Raw genomic sequence first — 21,419 nt, forward strand, 5'->3', positions numbered from 1 at the left:
CAGAGAAAACAGGGATGTCACAGCAGAGATGAGGTAGTCTAATTACAAACACTTCTATCAGTTCTCCTCCAATAGTGCTGTCAGCTCTGCTGTATTGCCTCTCTAACCCCCACACAGGCTGTTGTTATGAAAGATAAAAGAAGTGTTACTAATCACAATCATCTCTGCTCTCCAGGCATTACGCAATCAAACACAGTTCTGCAGTGAGGAGAGTAAACTGTGTCATTACATGTCTCACACCGAGAAACATGCTCTAAGTTATTGTGGTGGGGTGGTATTCATTCTCTTGTATGTTACTGCTTTATGATTGGTCAGCATCACACAGGAGGATGAAGTGCATGCCCCCAGAATATAAATATAAATATAAATATATATATATATATATATATATATATATATATATATATATATAAATAAATATAAATATAAATATATATATATATATATTCTCTGGAATGAGGCTCGGGAGAGTTAATTATTGTTATGCCTCTGGTGCTTCTACAGTTACGATCCACGTACAAATTAGATCAAAACAGGCTGAACCTGATAATTTCAGTGGGACAAGCAGACCTAATGTGAATGGGGGCCTACTGACTCTCCCCCAAAACAGAGATTTTATAATAGAGTTGACAAAGTCAGAGGCATCATTTTTCCTCAGAAGAGAAGCCACCATTAGATGCAGCAGCTTACTCACCTCTTGATACTGGAGAACATGTGCATGCTTGGTCAAATGGAGCATGCTTGTGAATGGGGGGTGGCGGTGGGTTTATTGATGCAATAGCTGTAAACAACCATTTGGCTGCCTCTCTGCGGTGAATGGCTAGATAAAAATTGTATGCATCTTGCAAGCAAAACTCAGGAGGAAAATATTCCAAGAAGGGTTTTCCGATGGAAAAAATTGTGTGTGGCATAAATTGCAAACTGCATATACCTGGGCACAAATAAATTGTTGAGGTGTGTGAATTAGAATGAATATATGCAAAATTTACTGTAAGGGCTCTGTTTAGGTGTTAAAGAATGCAATGAAGAAAAACCAATGAGCTATCCCTAATGAAGTCTTTTAAATGTATAATTACCATTTAACATGGAACGCTCACGTAACAATTCATTAGGACACCACACAAAGCAAAAAAGAAATGAAAGACTACATCAGGGAGAAATGTATCTGAAAAATTATACAATAGATGTCAAAAATCAATGTGCTGAGAAGTGCAACTGGTCTGTCACAGAACATGGGCCCACGTAGAATACGACTAGTAAAGCGCCGATGTTAAAAATATGTCTAACTCCTTCACATAATTTTCTCCCCAACTATAACAAACATGAAGGATGTTGAAGAAGATGGCGTCGATTTACCAATACAGTCTAAATTAAAGGCAGTAGGCAGAACATTAATCACGATGGCACACACTGCGAGATAGACTTGGCGCATCTTGATGGACGAGTTCTGTACATTTACTAAGGCTATGTGCCCACGATGCAGATTTTAAGCAGAAACTTCCTGAGCATTTTTTCCTCTCCCTGGCAGAAAAAAACGCATGCAGATTTTATATGCGTTTTTTCTGCCAGGGAGAAGCGTTTTTTAAGCGTTTTTACATGTGTTTTCGCATGCGTTTTTTTCAAGCGATTTTGAGCATCACTTGGAAAAGAGCTTGACAAGTTGGTGACAAAATATAAAACCATGCAACTGGCATGGATTTATATTGTGTGACCAAGATTTCTGCTTAAAATACTACACTATTGGTAAAAAAAAAAAAAAAAAGAATTATAAAGTAAAAAATAAAAACAAATATTCATACACGCCTCTCCGGTGGCCCCCGGTCTCCTCCCAGCAGCGTCCTCTCTCCTCGGCGTCCCGCGGTGTACTGGCAGGACCTGTGGTGACGTCATTTAGTCAGCTGAGGGTCACGCAACCATCACCTGACCGCTGACGTTAGTGGTCACGTGACCATCAGCTGACTAAATGGCGTCACCGCAGGTCCTGCCAGTACACCGCGGGACGCCGAGGAGAGAGGACGCGGCAGGGGAGGAGACCGGGGGGCACCTGGAGAGCTGTGTATGAATATTTTTTTTTATTTTTTACTTTAAATTCTTTTTTAACTTGCAGGTACCATGGTACCCGGGTTGGAGGAGAGTTTCCTCTTCTCCAGACCCGCGTACCATCCGCGCATTGAACCGCATAACATCCGCATGTATACATGCGGATGTTATGTGGTTCAATGCAAGTCAATGGCGGCGACTTCGCTGCAAAATCGCACAATAATTGGTAGCGCTGCGGATTTTTCCGCAATGATAATCCGCAGCGGAAATTTCCGCAGCATGTGCACAGCATGCGGATTATCATTGGGAAACATGGCAGATATCTAACAAGCGATTTTAATGCGTTTCCGCGGCGGAAACGCATTAAATCCGCATCTTGGGCACACAGCCTTACACTACGCTAGTTTGGCTTACTTTAAATCAGTATTTTGCACCAAAACTGTGGTGCACAGCATTAATAGATGTGGTGGATTTTAGGACAAAGCTCAGCCACACCCCTCAACAAGACACTTGTAAAGCACAAAGAGTGTATAAAATACATAAATTTACTGCCCAGTATGAACAGCGATTTCCACCACATTTCAGGCATATTCACCATAGTGCACCTGCCCCATTGTTTCATGGGGCCAGAAAAACAGCAGCCTTTTTCCCTTCTTTGCGTTAGCCTGTATTGTAAAGTGCACACTAGGATATGTAATATGTAAGACTAACTTTAACAAAGTCTTTCGTAAAATAAAAGATATGCTTGTGAGCTCAGAACTCTGGACTCAGAAACCACTTGGACATGTGTATCGCTGACATACACCCACTGGCTGGAAGACGACGTAGCTCCGTCCTTTGATACTGCAAAGCAAAGGAAATAGCAGGTAAAACTTTACCCTCCCAAACAACTTTATTCCTCATTTTTGGCACATAAACAAAAATGCAGTCCTACGCTGGCATATACTGGACACATGAAAATTTATTTAGTTTCCAAAATATAGTACAATATTGACATTAGTGTTGAGCGAGTATGACTCATTAACCCTTTCGGCGAGCACGCTTGAGTGCTCGCCAAGTATTTTGGCATGCTCTGCATTTGTTTTAATGTCGCCGCGGCTGCAAGTGTCCCGGCTGTTAGACAGCTGTGACAATCTCTGCATGTGTCACAGCTGTCTAACAGCCGGGACATTTGCAGCCGCGGTGACAGTAAAAGAAATGCAGAGCATGCCAAAATACTCGGAGAGCACCCGAGCGTGCTCGCCGAAAGGATTAATGAGTCATACTTGCTCAACACTAATGTCAATATACTACTACGAGTCATACTCGCTCAACACTAATTGACATATATAGGAAGTGCCTCCCTGTGACATCCCACTAGCGCCTGGTATAAGCCTTGGCGGACCATATATTTCTCTTGTATCTGTTGCATTACATGCCTGATATTCAAATTGAAAGCAAATTATCATAATAAGTGGATAGGCTGTGCCTAACAGAGTGAAAGCAGCTCTTACTTTATCACTGTGGCTCATGTAGGGGCTCAAACATGACACCCATTTGCATTTTCCATTAGACCGCTACTTTCAGGACCTGGGCTTGTTAACAGTTTGACAGAAATGGCCAGATCCATTATATATGTAGTAATATACATAATGTCATACGGCCCCCCTCTATGAGCCAGAGTGACAAAATAAGAGCTGCTCTCACTCTGTCAGGCACTGCCCGGGTATTCAATGATTTGCTCTCAATAATCATAGCAAGTCGAATAAGAACGTGGAGACGACAAAAACACGTCAGTGGTTTTATCATGTGGATCTTAATTGTTTATTGATAATTCATAGAAAAATAGCAAAGAATTATTGATTTTAGAAGTATAGATGTGCCATATTCCTCCATAACAGTTGAAGGTCTATAACAAGGTTGAATTACTGAAAAATCATAGACGTGGTAAGCCTACTTTACCTCTTTTCCTGCACTATTTTCAGTAGTGAAATTATCCTAACAGGTTCCCTTTAATAGTCAACAGCATAACATTGCAACATTACATAGTCAATCAGTTGTACAAGTGGTTATCCTTCTGTGTAGCAGCTCCCCTCCTCAGGCTAGAAGAAATGGTTCGGAGTAGTGGAACCATCTCTATTAATATACACAATAAAGCCTAGAAGAAGTGCTCCATAGTGTAAAAATGTAAGGTATAGATAATGTGACCGATGAGAAACGTACTCACCAGATATAGTTGTGCAACAATGCTGACACACACGAGCAATAAAAGCTCCACCTGGATAGCTAAATCCAGAGCAACCCACAGAAATTCAGTAGTAAATGTGCATAGGAAACAGTGGTGTTATATTGAGGATACTGCTCATCATTAAAAATTTATTTTATGCAAAAAAAATGACAACACATTTCAGACCTGGTTTGGCTTCTACAGTTAATTACCTAAAGGAGCCAAGCCGACTCCAAACACACTGCATTTTTGTGCAATAAAATACTTTTTTAATGATAAGTACCTGAAGAAGGAACCAGACTGGCTCCAAAGCTCAATGTACTTTTGTGGAGTATAATACTTTTTAAGATAAGTAGTGCCATAAGTATGATAAGCAACATCCTCGAAATCAGCAGTGCACATACATCCCTTCGTTTCCTATGCAAATTTATTACTGGCTCTTTATTATCTTTTAAACTGCAAAAGCTCATTAAAGGGAATGTGTCACCCCCTGGGACTTATCTGACCTCTAATATGGGCATACAGGTGATAGAAATGTAAATCTATACCTGCCTGTATGCCTCATATTAGAGGTCTGGTTGCTTTGAAATGTCTTTTTATTCAGTCCGTTTTCTCATTCTTATGGGGCCGGAAGAAATCCCTGCCTACTTTACTCATTACAATGTTCCCCCCCTCCCCTGCACGTCACAGTGACTCCCCAATGCCTGCGCACTGCTGGAAAAAATATAGCCAGGAGAAAAAAAATGTGCGCCTTGCGTTATAGGTGATTTGCGCATGTGCGAGATCTGGAAGACGAGACTGCATGTCACAGGGCACTTTGACGTGCAGGGGGGGGGGGGGGGGGGGCAGGGATTTCTTCCCGCCCCGTAAGAATGAGAAAACGGACTGAATAAAAAGACATTTCAAAGCAACCAGACCTCTAATATGAGGCATACAGGCATGTATAGATTACATTTTTATCACCTGTATGCCCATATTAGAGGTCTGATAGGTACCAGGGGCTGACAGATTTCCTTTAAGATATATGTGTGAAGGGTAAAATTCACTTAACATCTTAAGATGTGAGAGACCTTATAAGTGAAGGGACTCCATAAATCTCAAGGAAACATTTCCAACATGTTAAAAAATGTCCCTGTGCTCTGTTCGCTGCTTATGATAGAGATGTTTGATTAACTCCATCCTTGTGTTAGGCCCAAGTATTGGACTGTATCTGGTCACATTAACATAATAGATTTCTAATTCTGCTTAATATGACATCTTGGGAGCGGATTGCATTTTACTTGCTGTCATGTGGCAATCAATAAATCAAGGATAGAGCTGGCCATAGACATGAAGTGTTTCCAGACAATTTTTCAGGTCTAAAGGGTAACATTTCTCCTTGTGGAGAGTGACCAGCCAAGCCTGTCATGTCAGAGTGAGGAGGCTTATAAGCTATGCATGCTCCTCTGGGAAATTGACAATGTTATGGAACCTGATAGGGAGTAATCTATGACAGACCCTGCTTTAGGGAAAACACACATTACAAATGGGAGTATTTTTTATCTGTTCTAAGTGGTGCCTAAGGGAGTCTAAAAGGTTTGATCGCTGCTTTATCCTCAGCATGCACACTTTGCCAAGTTTAATAACCATATTATAGTGGCTGTAGGGAACAATAGATGGTTTGGATGTATACTGACCAGGTGAATACTTGCCGCCACTGATGTTATCCAACTCCCTTCTGGAAGGTATCCTGATCTTCACATATGCAACATAATGTCCTCCTTTCATTGACCCGCTGTGCTCTACTACTCCATAAAGACTGTACCGAACGTGTTTTTCTTCAGAAATGTTCTATGCAGGTGCAAAGATAAAGGTTATCTCATGAAAAACAAAAATCACTAAAAGCATCAAACAATGGGAAAGGAAATGCTAATAAATGGTGCTAATACAGTGGCTATGGAAAGTATTCAGACCCCTTTAAATTTTTCACTCTTTGTTTCATTGCAGCCATTTGGTAAATTCTAAAAAGCTAATTTTTTTTCTCATTAAAGTACACTCTGCACCCCATCTTGACTGAAAAAAAACAAATGTAGAAATTTTTGCAAATTAAAAAAGAAAAACTGAAATATCACATGGTCATACATATTCAGACCCTTTGCTCAGACACGCATATTTAAGTCACATGCTGTCCATTTCCTTGTGATCCTCCTTGAGATGGTTCTACTCCTTCATTGGAGTCCAGTTGTGTTTAATTAAACTGATAGGATTTGATTTGGAAAGGCACACACCTGTCTACATAAGACCTCACAGTTCACGGTGCATGTCAGACTAAATGAGAATCATGAGCTCAAAGGAACTGCTCAAGGAGTTCAGAGACAGAATTGTGGCAAGGCACAGAACTGGCCATGGTTGCAAAAGAGTTATTGCAGTACTCAAGGTTTCTAAGAGCACAGTGGCCTCCATAATCCTTAAATGGAAGAAGTTTGGGACCACCAGAAGTCTTCCTAGACCGTCCAGCCAAACTGAGCAATCGTGGGAGAAGAGCCTTGGTGAGAGAGGTAAAGAAGAACCCCAAGATCACTGTGGCTGAGCTCCAGAGATGCAGTAGGGAGATGGGAGAAAGTTCCACAATGTCAACTATCACTGCAGCCCTCCACCAGTCGGGCCTTTATGGCAGAGTGGCCCGACGGAGGACTCTCCTCAGTGCAAGGCATATGAAAGCCCGCATAGAGTTTGCTCAAAAACACATAAAGGACTCCCAGACTATGAGAAATAAGATTCTCTGGTCTGATGAGACGAAGATAGAATTATCACCAAAAAGTTCTAAGCGGTATGTGAGGAGAATACCAGGCACTGCTCATCACCTGCCCAATACAATCCCAACAGTGAAACATGGTGGTGGCAGCATCATGCTATGGGGGTGTTTTTCAGCTGCAGGGACAGGGCGACTGGTTACAATTGAAGGAAACATGAATGCGGCCAAGTACAGAGATATCCTGGATGAAAACCTCTTCCAGAGTGCTCTGGACCTCAGACTTGGCTGAAGGTTCACATTCCAACAAGACAATGAGCCTAAGCACACAGCTAAAATAACAAAGGAGTGGCTTCAGAACAACTCTGTGACCATTCTTGACTGGCCCAGCCAGAGCCCTGACCTAAACCCAATTGAGCATCTCTGGAGAGACCTGAAAATGGCTGTCCACCAACGTTCACCATCCAACCTGACGGAACTGTAGGGGATCTGCAAAGAAAAATGGCAGAGAATCCCCAAATCCAGGTGTGAAAAACTTGTTGCATCATTCCCAAGAAGACTCATGGCTGTACTAGCTCAAAAGGGTGCTTCTACTCAATACTGAGCAAAGGGTCTGAATACTTATTACCATGTGATATTTCAGTTTTTCTTTTGTACAAAATTTGCAAAAATTTCTACATTTCTGTTTTTTTTCAGTCAAGATGGGGTGCAGAGTGTACTTTAATGAGAAAATAAATGAACTTTTTAGAATTTACCAAATGGCTGCAATGAAACAAAGAGTAAAAATTTAAAGGGGTCTGAATACTTTCCGTACCCACTGTGAGACACTTGTAGACCGGATGCTCATTTTCTGGTAGTTTTTTCATACAACACATTGTGCTTTCATGATACACCACTGTTCGGACAGGTGACTTGGCAGTAAGAAGAAAATGACATCACTTTTGCACTTGTTGAGGAGTGATCCGTAACAATTTTTTTACCCACAATATCTGGATATGGGATCTTTAAAAAAAAAAAAATCCAGCTAAAACCTGACAGTGTAACTTAATATTTAGTCATAGGTAAACTCCTATAAACTACTTATAATTTCAGAAATTGCATATGCAGCAATTCACCAATATCAGGAATGTTCTTTTTCGGAGCAAAGGCAATTCAATAATAATAAAAAAAAAAAAACACAAGGCAATTTCAGAAACCCAAATTCCAGTATTCTCTTTTTCCATTGTTTGCTAGCGTATATGGGATATAAGTGCCATACATACTGCTGATGATATTTAGTTACCACTGCCTAAAATTGCAGACACTTGTTAGATGCTAAATATGCCATTCCCAACTATAGATGTCTGGGTTCACCAATCACACAGTATAAACTATCACTTTGTGTCTGATATAATGTGTTAACATGCCATACCTTGCAGGTCACAGAACAAAACGGAGCCAAGTCTAATATGAAAGGAAAGTCCACATGCCTATTGATTTTACGGAGTGTTAAGCCATTCTGCAACAAAGCAAAATTTCATTCCTTGTTAGTTTCAATGGTGGAACAATTCAAAAGAAATATGATGATGTACAAGCTCCACTTTCATTTTAGGGAATTGCAATTATACAAATGAGCATTGTGTGTGCTCCAATATGTCCAACGTTTACATCATACCTGACAAAACCTTTTCAAGTGCAAAATGAGATTGGCCGGCACTGCGGATATCAGGAACTGTTTTCGAGCATTGGTATACACACTATCTTGCCTCTCGTCTAGAAGATGTGAAATAAAAGGTTAGATCAGACATAAATGATAGTTCAAAATGCATACATGTAAAGAGAAAAACATCTCAGAGATCCAATATTCTCTACAATGTGGGCTCATCATTATTTAAAGCAGCACTCCAGAGTTGTTTTTTTTTTTATTTATTGCACCACCGGAGAGGTTCTTTAAATGCAAGTCCCCTGTCTGATACTCATCTGCCGTCTTCATACATTTCCAGCGTCGCTCTGGTCGGTCTCCTGCTCACAGCTCCAGTATTTTTAAGGAACGGCGCAGAGGTCACTTTACCTCGTTCTGGTTCTCATAGACTTGTATTGAAAGCGTGTGACGTAGCTTCTGACTTCCGGCCACTCAGAAGTGCAGGAGGACGGTGCGGCACCGAAAAAACTATGAAGACGCCGGAGAGTGAGTATGTGACCGGGGACATGGGGCATAAATTCAAAGCGCCACTCCAGCGCTGAAATGAAAAAAGACGCTGGAGTGGTGCTTTAAAACTTTCTCAAAGTTTTGTTTTTACCCTATGGACAGCATAGTAAATGGGTTTTTATTTGTATCTTAGAAAGTCATGTAAAGGGAACCTGTCAGCTAACTCATGAATCCCAAACCATGGGCAGCATGAATTGAAGCCAGGTATGCTTTTCTCTAAATCACTCTGACGTTCCAGAGAAAACAGTTTGCAGATCCTGCACTGCTCTAATTGGTAGACAGATCTCTTCCAATGTTCACACATGGGAGACATGTCAATCACCTGGAGCAGCACTGAGTGATCTTCAAGCTAGGTTTTCTCTGAAACGCCAGAGCATTTCAGAGAAAAAAATGCAAACAGGCTCAGATTCATGCTGTACAAATCGATGGACAGGTTCCATTAAAGGAAGTTTTCTGGGACCTGGATAAGGATGGTCTATCCTTAGAATAGGCCATCAATCTAAAATTAGTGTGTGTGTGTGTGTGTGTGGGGGGGTCCGGTTCCTGGCACCATTTCTGATCAGCTGGTTGGTACACTGAGCTCGCCAAATCCCTTGTTTTTTCAGTCATTGTTTACAAGGCACAGCTCTGCACATTTTGTAGTCACTATACCTGGTACTGCAGTTGTCTGCTGTTCAAACCCATAAAAATTAAAGGGGTTTTCCAATAAGTAACATAACCTATCGACAGAATAGGTGATAGATATCTGATCGCTGAAGGTCCTATTTCTGAGGCCCCTGCCCCTCACAGCAATGAGAGTTAAATGGGTTGTCTAGTGAAAACAAGTTATTACCACTCCATCAGATGGGTGATAACTTGTTGATGGGTAGAGTTCCAACTGCTGGGATCCCCACTGATCAACAAAAAAGGGCATTCTTATCTCTGTTAGAATAGATTGGCAGTGTGCATGTCCTACTTGCAGTTCCATGCACTTCCTATGGGGCTGCCAAATGCTGCACTCTGTTTTTTTCAAGCAGCCCCACACCTGTGGATAGGTAATAACTTGTCAACCTCTTTAAGTCCCTCATTTTTCCCTACGGCATTGAAGTGGAACAGAATGACATGGATAAGCATGTCTGCTGAAGCTTCATGCATGTCTATGGTACTGATGGAAATAACCAAGCACTGTATTCAGCTACGATCCATCAGGCCCATAAACACTGAATGGTATATAACCAAGAATGTTATCATTCACTGTCAGCAAACACAAACCTGGAAGTGCTAAATTGTAACATAAAGCAAATTAGAATTTTTGTAGAACTTTCCCTTTAATCACTGCAGAAATTAAATCTGTCAGCAGGATTTCACACCTCAAACTATATGTGGACGTAGCTCTTTCAAAGACAAGTCCAGCAATACCTTTACATGGCCAGTCCATTCCTCCATTACGGAGATATCTCTTTTTTAATTGATATGCAAATGAGGCTGTAGATCTAAAGCCTCTGTCACTCCAGCTCTATTCCCTGCCCAGCAGGCACGGAATAGAGCAGGAGTGACAGAGGCTTCAGATCTACAGCCTCATTTGCATGTCAATTCAAACACCGATTTCCCAGTAAAGGAGGAACAGCCTGGCCATGTAAAGTTAGTGCTGTACTTGTCTGTGAAAGAGCTACGTGTGCATGTAAATAGTTTGGGGGTGGATCTTGCTATGAGATTCCCTTTATTTATAGATCTGGAAATCTCTAATCTAGGACACATGGTTTGGCACCGCCTTGACGCAGACACGTTACCCGCTGAGTGAGCCTTCCTCTGATATTTCATCCTGTTTTCAGTGCATTTCTCACATAGCAGCTTGTTGTTCCCCATTAGGAGCTCGACAGATGTAAACTGGTAGAGACAGGACTGAACAGAGCATTCCTTGGAGCTGGTTACGTAGCCCTGGGAGAGTGTCTGGAAAGCATTTTGCAGGTTCGGGGATGGCACATACTTCGCATGAGAACAAGGGTGATGGCTTGTGCTGCTCACATCTTTACAGGAGTCCAAATTCTCTGACATTTCATTGAGGTTGAACTTGGATAAAGAGCCAGTGACTGCACCAAGGTCAATGTTGTTATTCGTGGACTGTGGACTCCCCACCGATATGCGCGCTTTATGATTATTAGATTCCCGCTTTGAATCCGTCTGAATCCTTGCCATTTCCCAGTCTGAAGCCTCACTATCCGCATCTCCGCTGCTCTCGCCATCTCGGTCTCTGCCTTCTGACTGGCTGCCAGGCTTAGCACTTCTGGAAGTAGACCTTACTTCTGGTAAGAACGCATCTCTTCCGTCCAGCTCAGACTGCTTATTGCCTTCCTCGGTATAGTTACTGTGGATGCTCTCAGAAGTACATTTTTGTGAAATTTCCTGTCCTTCTTTTAAGTTATTCTAAAGATAAATTAGATAGATGAATATTAAGAAATTTCTTTCAAATCAACACACAAGTGCAACCATTCTGAACATTATTACATAGGCTGAGGAATGCATTTATATCAAATTAAAAGGGGAGTTTAAAGGGAATCTGATCTGATGTGGGGGCAGAGACCCAGATTCCTGCAATGTGTCACTGAGCTTCTTGCTACACTGTTTTCTCAGCTGCAGATCTAGCAGTTCTCTCAATGCTGAGCACTAAATAACCCTGTTCACACCACTGATGGGCAGCTTTATACCATATAACAGTGTACATAAAAATATGAATATGGAGGACTACCCGGCAGCAGGTTTATTATTCCTCTAGTAATAATCTCCTACTGATAAAACAGTGATTTTATCAAAACTACAGCAAGCATCCCAGTAAGTGACACATTGATTGAATCAGGGTCTCTGTCTCTACAAAAACTTGGTGACAGATTCCCTTTAAGTAAATACTTCTCATCAACCTACAGACCATATAATTGGACTACTACAATCCACAACAATTTTAAGTATTTTTATTCAATAATATTAAAACACTAATTTCAAAAATAATAAATAGGGGTAAAAAAAAAAGAGAATTCAAGGTGTAAAAGGGTTCACAAGCACACCTGTACAACCATGATTTGGTGTAGGGATTCAAGTTGCTTAGTACAAGAAGCAGTAATTCCACAGAAATTAATCTGGTATAAAAAGGCAAAGTCAGGGTTAAAGTGACCCAGTGAGCCCAATCAAAATAGTATTCTATGGCAGGCTTGCACAACATACGAATTGTGGGCCACATGCAGCCCGTCGAACGATGTTGCGCAGCCCGTAGAGCTGTCCGGGATGCACCGCTCCATCTTTTAGCAACGAATACATTTAAACACTGTGGAGCTGGGACAGGTGCAGCGCCCGATGTACAGCAGCATGATAAGGTCCGCACGCTGCTGACGTCATCACACTGCTGCCAGCACTGAAGCGCCAGAAGATGATACGGCGTGGCCAAAGGTAAGTGCCCCATCAAGGGGCCGAAGACTGAATGCTTAATCATTGAGGATGAGGTGGGGAGGGGGTTAATGTTACTGTGAGGGCATATAATGGGGGTGACAATTTTGAAAGGGATAGGTGCTGGGAAAGGAAGTTGTTTCTGCGCTCTCTGGAGTCACGACAAACCATTAGTATGGATAAAAACATAGGTTTATTGTCTACGCGTTTCAGAGTCCACCGACTCCTTCCTTAGGACTACCATACATGACAATGACATGTGACAATGTATGGTTGTCCTGAGGAAGGAGTCGGTGGACTCTGAAACGCGTAGACAATAAACCTACATTTTTATCCATACTAATGGTTTGTCGTGACTCCAGAGAGCGCAGAAACAACTTCCTTTCCCAGCATCTATCTCTGACATATCCATAGGAAGCTGCAGCATTTGGAGTCCAGGCTTCATAGATGTTGTGTCCCACACAACCCTACTAGGTGAGCAGTTTTTAGTACTTTTATGTAACATTTATTTATTGGATAAGACCCTATTGCGCTCTAGCATTTTTCCATAATTTTGAAAGGGGGCATAGTTTTGCAAGAGGTGGTGGTAGGGTGGTACTTTTTTCAGAGGGGTAGTGTGCTGGGGATATTTAACAGAAGCGCAGTGTGTGTATGTGCGAGGGGGGGTGATATTTTGCAGAGGAGAAATGTGGGGGATATTTTGGAGGGGGACAGTGTGGGGGGATGTTTTGGAAAGACACAGTGTGGAGGGTATATTTTGCAGAGGGGCATTGCTGGGGTATATTTTGCAGAGGAGCAGTGAGGGGGTATTGCAGAGGGGCAGTATGGGGGGTATATTTTGCAGAGGGGCAGTGTGGGGGGGGGTATTTTGGAGAAGGGCAGTGGGGGGGGGGATATTTATGCAGGAAGCACAAGCAATTATTTATTCAGGAGAGCACCATAGGAGATATCTTTATTTATGGATCTGTATAATAATACTTAAATTATTAAGGGCACAGTGTCAGGAATGCTGAAGACAGAAAAGAGGAAAGTCTGCGGAGACAAGAGTCCTGATGATGACTGTTAACAACAACTCCCAGCATCTCCTAACTATTGTTAAGGACATACTGGGAGTTGAAGGTTCATGCGATACAATTGTACACGGGGCTGACCTGACATTGCAATTGATCGCTCACCACTAAGCTTGGTGATTTATTCATGTACTAATGGTGGTTCTGGCTCTACATTCATGTGCTGAAGGTGGTTCTAATCTTGTACACACGTAGCAATCCAAAACATGCAACATGGCTATGTTAAAACTTAAAAATACTCAAAATTTAAAGAATATGAGGAGGATGTGGCCAGAATGTGCTCAGTTTCTGCTCTAAAAACTCAGCGTTCGATATAAGTGTTAACATGTGCTTTTTTGGAGCAAAAACTGAGCAGAATTTCTCCAAATCCTCCTAAAATACTAAAAACTTGGTTCTGGTGATATATTGATGCAAATACCGCTGTAAATTCTTTGCAAACCTTGGGATTGGTTCAGTATGGCATTGTGGCTCTTGGACCAAAAAAACACCCCTGTTCTATGGAGCATAATAAATAACATGATGTGGCCACTTAGGAACCAGCTGAGTAAGTAATCATGACTGTGCATGGCAGCATCACTAAGTGGTTGACCCATAATATGAGTAGATTAAATGCAGCGCTTACCCATCAGAGAGCATTAGTGCTGGACCCGAACATTAGTTAATAAATATTTATTTGGGGACAAATACAAATTTCCCAAGAAATATCTACTCATAGCACCTTTGTTTAGAATGGTTAGGCTGTTTCTCTTGGAAATATAAGAATAAAGTGACAAATAGGTGTTCCCATTCCATAACCATGTCAAAAGGGCATGGTCCCATACACTCGGCCACTGTCTAATCAGTGATAGCAGTGGAATGGGGCCACTATATAAGCACGGTGGCTCAGTGGTTAGCACTGTATCATTGCAGCAGTTCAGATCCCACCATTGACAACATCTGCAGGGAGTTTGTATGTTTTCCAAAGACATACTGGTAATTTACATTATAAGCCCAATGGGGACAGTGATTATGATATCTGTAAAGCGCTGTGGAAATTAGCGGAGTTATGTAAGCAAAATAAATAAATCCTGATCACATGATGTATGTAACACGTTGTTATACAAAGGTATGAGATATGCTTACATTGTTATTCACTTTAGGGTCCGTCCTGTGCATCCTCCCTGGTGAGTTGTCATTACAAGGATATGATACACTATCCGGAGTCATTTTGGCTTTGTGTCCTTTTCCACAGATTACAGGTTTGGAGACCTAAGGTAACAACATCACAAGAGAGGAGTATAGTTTCACAAAAGCGAAGCGTAAAAAGAGTGGATTGGTAAACACTGGGGACACAGGGCTAGAAAAGTGAGGACCGAAAGGGCACGATGGGCTTATAAAGAAAATAATGCACTTTCAACCCAGGGATTTAATTGATTATCTGTAGGTGTGGGGGGGGGGACTTCGGTCAAGACCAGAGGGGAGGGGTGAGGGGCGTTTCGGTGAATACATATAGGCAGCATGTATCAGGCACTGGGTGTATTAACTCGGCCAGGTATGTTTGACTATGAAACACTGCGGTGTTTGAGAGAAAAACATACTTTAAGAGCCACCGGGGACCGAGCGGTGCTGTAGACTAGTTGGACAGGCGGGGCCCCGGCGGCGTCTCCCAGTCTTGGGCCCTAGATTAACAGGGCTCTGAATATATGCGAATAGAGGCAGAGACCTGTCAATCTTGGCCAGGGGGCAGGGAGGCAAGCAGGTTTTCCTCTGAAACGCTGCAGTTAATATAGCCAGTACCCACGGATTGGACACCATGTATCAGCTGACAGGTTCACTTTAAGTAACATTTGCTAAAATACACCACAAGGTGGAAAACAACAAAAAGTTTCACTTACCCTTCCCTCTATAATTGGCAGAGAAAGATCAATAAATGAATCATTCACAAAGGAAATCTAGAGGAAGGAAACCATGAACCATAATTATAACCTTCTACTCAACATAATAACAATTATTACTGCTCATTTCATCCTTGTAGACATTACTTTGCTTTATTTGATAGGAAAATATAATTAATTTAGCACTAAATTCAGGTTTGTTACTTGTTTTCAAGAGGTACCGTCCAAAGTCAAGTACAAACCACCCCAAAACGTGAGCCACTGCTCTCTAGTACTTCCGCTGTCACTGGATTCTCCACTGCTTATTACAGTATCCACACTGCAGAAAAAAATCCACAGCTTTAAAGGGGGTTTCCAGTTTCACACCCCTGTCCCTAGGGTATTTGGTTTATAAAAAAAACAAAACACCCTCAAAACTGTGCTTTATTCACCCCCATCATGTCCAGCACTGAGCCTCCACCACTGCTCATGGTGTCTGTTATTGTCTGCAGTGCTGATGTCACATTGATAGCGCTGCAGACAATAACGGAGCCTGATCTGAGGAGTGGGGTGGGAGGCGGTGTAGTGGGGTGAAGGGCTGCGAAGCTAAAATCTACATCATGCCCATTTATAAACAGAAGTAACCAAAGTCTATGCCAATATCAGACAGTCAACACATACATTACATAGGCTGTTTGAGGCTCTGGTCATTAAGGCAATTTCTGAACACAGCCTTATATTTGTGTTATGTTGGGTCAAGGTTTCCTGAGGCAATTTATTTAAAGACAACCCTTTTACCAAATTATTCATGTTGAACTGGACTGCAGAGCAGAATACAACTTTTTTTTTTTTTTTCTACATTTTGCCCAAGCGTTGAGAAGATATTAGCAAGCAAAGTATTTGGCACTTAAACAGTTAGTTTTTTTTCAAGTCCAAGTGGCCATTACCAAAAAGATTCCACTGGGGGTGTATACTTTGTCTTTCTGAGCTCACCAAGCACAAGCAAGCGGCAACATACTGGGGAAAGGGCACCCCGACAATAGATTAGAACAGCCTCAACATGAGACATGTATTGCCAAACAGACCTGAGTGTGATGAACTGACAGCCAGTGGGGGGGGGGGGGGTAGTACTGCAGAGTTGAGTCTCATTACAAACACTTCTAGTAGCTCTCCTCTCAAATTCAAATTGAAATGATCTTTATTGGCAAGATCAAATAAGCATTGCCAAAGCAAGTGTAGAGCTGCCAACTCTACTGCACAGCCTCTCCCCGCACCATGACTGCTGGAGATGAACATTGTCAGTAAACTCAGGTCTGCCGTGCTCCAGCACATCATTAGGTCTCACACAGAACGTTTTAGTTCTGTTAGCTATAGGGGAGGCGTGTTCTTTTTCCCCTTGTATGTAGATGCCTACTTGTGATTGGCAATGTTGGCACTATGAGAGGAGAGCTACTAGAAGTGGTTTAATGAGACTCAACTCTGTAACATTACCCCTTCCTCCACACTGACTGCTGGAGATGAGAGCTGAAAGGAATCCTTCAGCAGGTTTTTGCTATAGAATCTGGGAGCTGCATAATATAGGGGCATAGAGCCTGATTCCAATGATGTATCACTTACTGTACTGCTTGGTGTAGTTTTGCTAGAATCCCTGTTTTCTGTGCAGTAGATGTAGCAGTAGTCAGAATTCTGAGCAGTGTGTAAGCCTGCCCACACCTGATTGGCAACTTGCTGACAATGCATACGGTACACGATACCCATCAGTGGTGGGGGCAGGGTTACACAGAGCAACCTAACTGGTCAGCACGTGAGAATCTCCTGCTGATAAAACAGTGTTTGTATTGAAACTACAGCAAGCTGCTGAGCAAGTGGCACATACCTGAAATCAGGCGCTCTGCCCCTACATTATACTGCTCTCAGATTAAATAACAAAAACCTACTGACAGATTCCCTTTAATCACACTCAGGTCTGCAGTGCTCCAGCATGTCATCACTCTGCAGTGAGGAAAGCAATGCTTTTGCGGGGGAGTGTTAGTCAGTGTCAGAAAGAGGAAGAAGTACACATACCCAGTGAAATCTCACTGGTAATATTTGGATTTAAAAAAACAAAAAACAAAACTGTTTAGGTGCCAAATACTTTGATTGCTAATATCTATGCAAAAGATAGGCAAAATTAAAGAAAAAAAGTTTTATTCTGCTCGGCAGCCCCTATTACGTTATGTGCCCAGTTCAACATGAAATTTGGTGAAAGGTCACAGTAATCATGTACAAATGGAAGCCATAATGCCAATGTGAGCAGAAGCTTACATATAATGATGAGGTCACCATTATGCCTGGCTCATTTCCAATACTGATATAATGTCAGTATTGTTCTACAGAAGGTAGCTTGGTGCTCTGGGCATTATGTCATTTTCCATACCAAGTTAGAGTATGTGCGCACAATAAGGTTTTGAACGAGAAATTTCCTGAGCATTTCTGCATCTCCTAGGCAGAAGAAACGCTGGGCATTTTTCATGCGGGTTATGAAGCGTTTTTGTACATCAATGAATGCATTTTGGAGCCAAATAAAGTTATTTGGTGGGACACTGGATTACTGTCAGAATAGGGTGAGTATATTGGTTAATTTAAATGATTAAAGAATGTGTCTGTTGTATTTCAAATAAAGTGTTTGCTCTGTTTATGTGTGTTTATTTAACTCTTTACTTTAATCAGTTTTGGTCATGAAAAGGTCTGATTGACACCCTGTTACCACCAAACAAAAGAGCTGGGTGTCAGCTAGTCCCACTCACCCAATCTTCATTAGCATTTCTATTCATGTAATTTATGCGGCTGCTGTGAGCTGGCATTTTTAGCCTGGGAAGGTGCCATTTGCAAACATGGTCCCTGGCCATTAAATAATATCTCACAGCTGGTTCGTTAGCCGTTACGTTCCCCCGATCAGCACTCAGCAGCGCTTTCGAAGCAGCGCATTTTTGTTGCGCCCAAAATGTGGTGTTCTAATGCCGCAACTTTTGTTGTTGGTACATGTGAATCAACCGCATATGACGACACTTCAATCAGTCAAAATCTGCAGTGGAGACTAGCGTGTCCGCTACAGAAATTGACATGCTGCGGGTGAGTTTGGGTACGTGGCCAATATCATGAGCCGCTGCAGGTTTGACACTGCGTGTTTATACGGCGTCAAACCCGCAGCGTCCAGATGTTACAGCAGTGGATGGGATCTCTAAAAATGTTACCTATGCGTGCATCAGAGGCTGCGAATCACTCGTGGACACTGACATGCAGCGCGTCTTTCAGGACCGCAGCATATCAAATTCTCTTGCAGAGTCGCTAGTCTCTGCAACAGAAATTTGACCACTAGAATGTATAGAATGCGGTAAATACGCATGGTTTAGTGAACACATGTGGATTTACCTGCGTTCAATAGAATGCAACACTTTGGACGCAGCAAAAAATATGTGTCCAAAGCGCTGCTACGTCCGAATCGTGGGCACATAGCCTAAAATTAAAAAAAAAAAAAAAAAAAAGGAGTGGGCTCCCGCATCATTTTTATAACCAGCATTGGGGAAGCAGACCGCTGGGGGCTGATAATAGTAGCCGGGGAAGGGGCCATTAGCCAACAATGTTCCCTGGATATTAATTTCAGCCCACAGCTGTTTGTTAAGCCTTTACTGGCTAGATTACAGGGGGACTCTAGAAAAAAAATTGACGTGGGGTCCCCCTATAAAATCTAATCAGCAAAGGCTAAACTAGACAGCTGCGGGCTGATATTAATAGCCAGGGAAGGGGCCATGGATACTAGCCCCCTCCGTGGCTATTAATATCACCCCTCAGCAGTTCCAGAAATGCGCATCCATAAGATGCGCCAAATCTGGCGCTTCGCCTCTGCTTTTCCCACTGCCCTGTAGAGGTGGTGAGTGGGGTAATGGGGCTGGGATTCATATCAGCCTTGTATTGGCGGCTGATGTGAAGCCCAGGTTAGGAATGGAGGGCGTCTATAAGAAGCCCCCATTACTAACCACGTAGTAAAATGGTCGCCGCTTTTTCAATAAAAGACACGGCCAGAATAAAGTATTTTAATGAAATAAAAAAAAATTGTAGAACAGTGTGTTTTTTTTTACCCTCCGTCCGCAAAGCCATTGATCTTCTGAAAAAAACTTAAAACAACAAACAACAATATCCCTCACCAGTCCGCCGCCAACGATTGTCCCACAACGATCTGGGTCACTTCTACAGCAGTGACATCAGCCATCACTGATGTCACTGCTGTAGGAGACAGCAATGTACACTGACAGGTGTGTAAAATCACCCCTGTCAGTATACATGCTGCAGGAGGTCACTGGGGTTGATCAGCTGAAGATCAGCTGATCAGCCCTGGTGAGCTGACCACCCTGTGAACATTCTTGCAAATGTTTCCAGGGTCAGTTGAGCATCGGCTGATCGGTCACATGACGTCTCCGATCAGCTGATGGTCACGAGACCGCTCAGCTGATCGGTGATGTCAGCGCAGGCCCTGGAAGGACAGTGTACTGCGGGGAGCAAGCCCACTCCCCGAAGTATACCGCCGAGAGGAGAGGACAGCCGACGGGGGCCGCCGGACTGGTGAGTATAGAGGTTTATTTTGTACTTTTTTTTTCTTTACAGCAGGCACACGGGCTGGGAAGAGCAGACTACTGCTCCTCCCATCCACGCCGCTCTCGCTGTTATCAGTGAGATCGGCGGTCGGATAAGAGGAGATGTAGTCCTCCTCTCCCAACCCGGGTACCACCCGCAGCGGGTTTCCGGCGCGATTTTGCACCCATTGACTTTCATTGAAACGCAGCATATCCGCAAGTATAGATATTATACCTGCGTGTTTGCTGCGATTCAATGCAAGTCAATGGGCGCAAATTTGCGGCGGAAACGCCCAAACAACGGTCATGCTGCGGTTTTTACTGCAATGCGAATCTGGAGCACAGCACATCCGGGTTCGAATTGCTATACCAGGCAGACCTATCAACAAGCGTTTTCATTAACACATTAAAAATGCATCCTGTGAACTTAAGCTTATGCAGTTATTACTTACACTTATGAGATGTTCCTCTCTTTTTCACACACATAATGAGGTGTACTTACATTCTCGCATTCTTCACACATGACTGTGCTGGTTAATTCTCCAACAAATATTCTGTCGATAAAATTAGCTCTGATGCCTTCTCTTCCATATGCTAGAGATACACAAAAATACTGGTGGTTAATAGCATAGAATATCTGTGTGAACACACAGCAATACTACAGTATAGATTCACATTATGCTTTACAGAATGTCGGCACACTAACCACTAGATGGCGCTCAAGAATCACTAGCCCTTGTTCAGGACGCTATGTGCGAGCCTGTGTTGTTGACAATACAGGGGTCCAAAAATTAGAAGGTATCAAACTGCGACTACATCTTCAAAGTGAATCATGAAAAACAGCAAGTCAACAATGTCAGCCTGGTAGTGACAAATAAATAGAATAGAAAAAAGGGAAATGAAGTCTTAAGGGTTGGTACAAAAATATAACAACTTTATTGATACAAAAAATACACATTTAAAAGTCTGCAAGTGCAAGGGATGTGTGTACAAAAGAAAGGCAATACCGAAAAGCAGCAAGGACACAGAGGTAGAGAATCGATCAATCAATCCTGCGTTTATCAGAATGCATGGGACTCGATAGGGATAGATGGAGAGGAGCAGTAGTATGTCACAAGAGATAAATATATAAACAATATTGTAAAGCTTAGTGCTCTATCTCCTGCATGATATAGTGCAATCATATAGGCAGTAATGCTCGTCTCCTAGAGCCCACAGCTCAATTATATAGCTGTGCCTTATCATAATCGATCCCCCCCAAGCACCCCATGAACATCCATGTATATCAACAAGATCATTACCTCAAA

General features: G+C 42.4%; 1 protein-coding gene across 2 annotated transcripts in view; it reads right to left on the reverse strand.

Moving 5' to 3' along the window:
- Window positions 1-1,924: 1,924 nt before the first annotated feature.
- USP45 (ubiquitin specific peptidase 45) overlaps window positions 1,925-21,419 on the reverse strand; it is a 142,575-nt gene continuing 123,080 nt past the window's right edge. For both annotated transcript variants that reach the window (XM_073675755.1, XM_073675754.1), the window contains exons 11-18: window positions 20,615-20,706; window positions 15,524-15,580; window positions 14,772-14,897; window positions 10,935-11,568; window positions 8,632-8,729; window positions 8,389-8,475; window positions 5,923-6,076; window positions 1,925-2,883 (exon numbers count right to left, since the gene is read on the reverse strand). In XM_073675755.1, the coding sequence (XP_073531856.1) occupies window positions 2,753-2,883; window positions 5,923-6,076; window positions 8,389-8,475; window positions 8,632-8,729; window positions 10,935-11,568; window positions 14,772-14,897; window positions 15,524-15,580; window positions 20,615-20,706 (1,379 nt within the window). In that variant the 3' untranslated portion in view covers window positions 1,925-2,752. The remainder of the gene's footprint in view (window positions 2,884-5,922; window positions 6,077-8,388; window positions 8,476-8,631; window positions 8,730-10,934; window positions 11,569-14,771; window positions 14,898-15,523; window positions 15,581-20,614; window positions 20,707-21,419) is intronic.

This window comes from Phyllobates terribilis, unplaced genomic scaffold, assembly GCF_046119375.1.
Source record: "Phyllobates terribilis strain yellow unplaced genomic scaffold, ASM4611937v1 Scaffold_3__8_contigs__length_932513732, whole genome shotgun sequence".
In the NCBI taxonomy this organism is placed as follows: Eukaryota; Metazoa; Chordata; class Amphibia; order Anura; family Dendrobatidae; genus Phyllobates; species Phyllobates terribilis.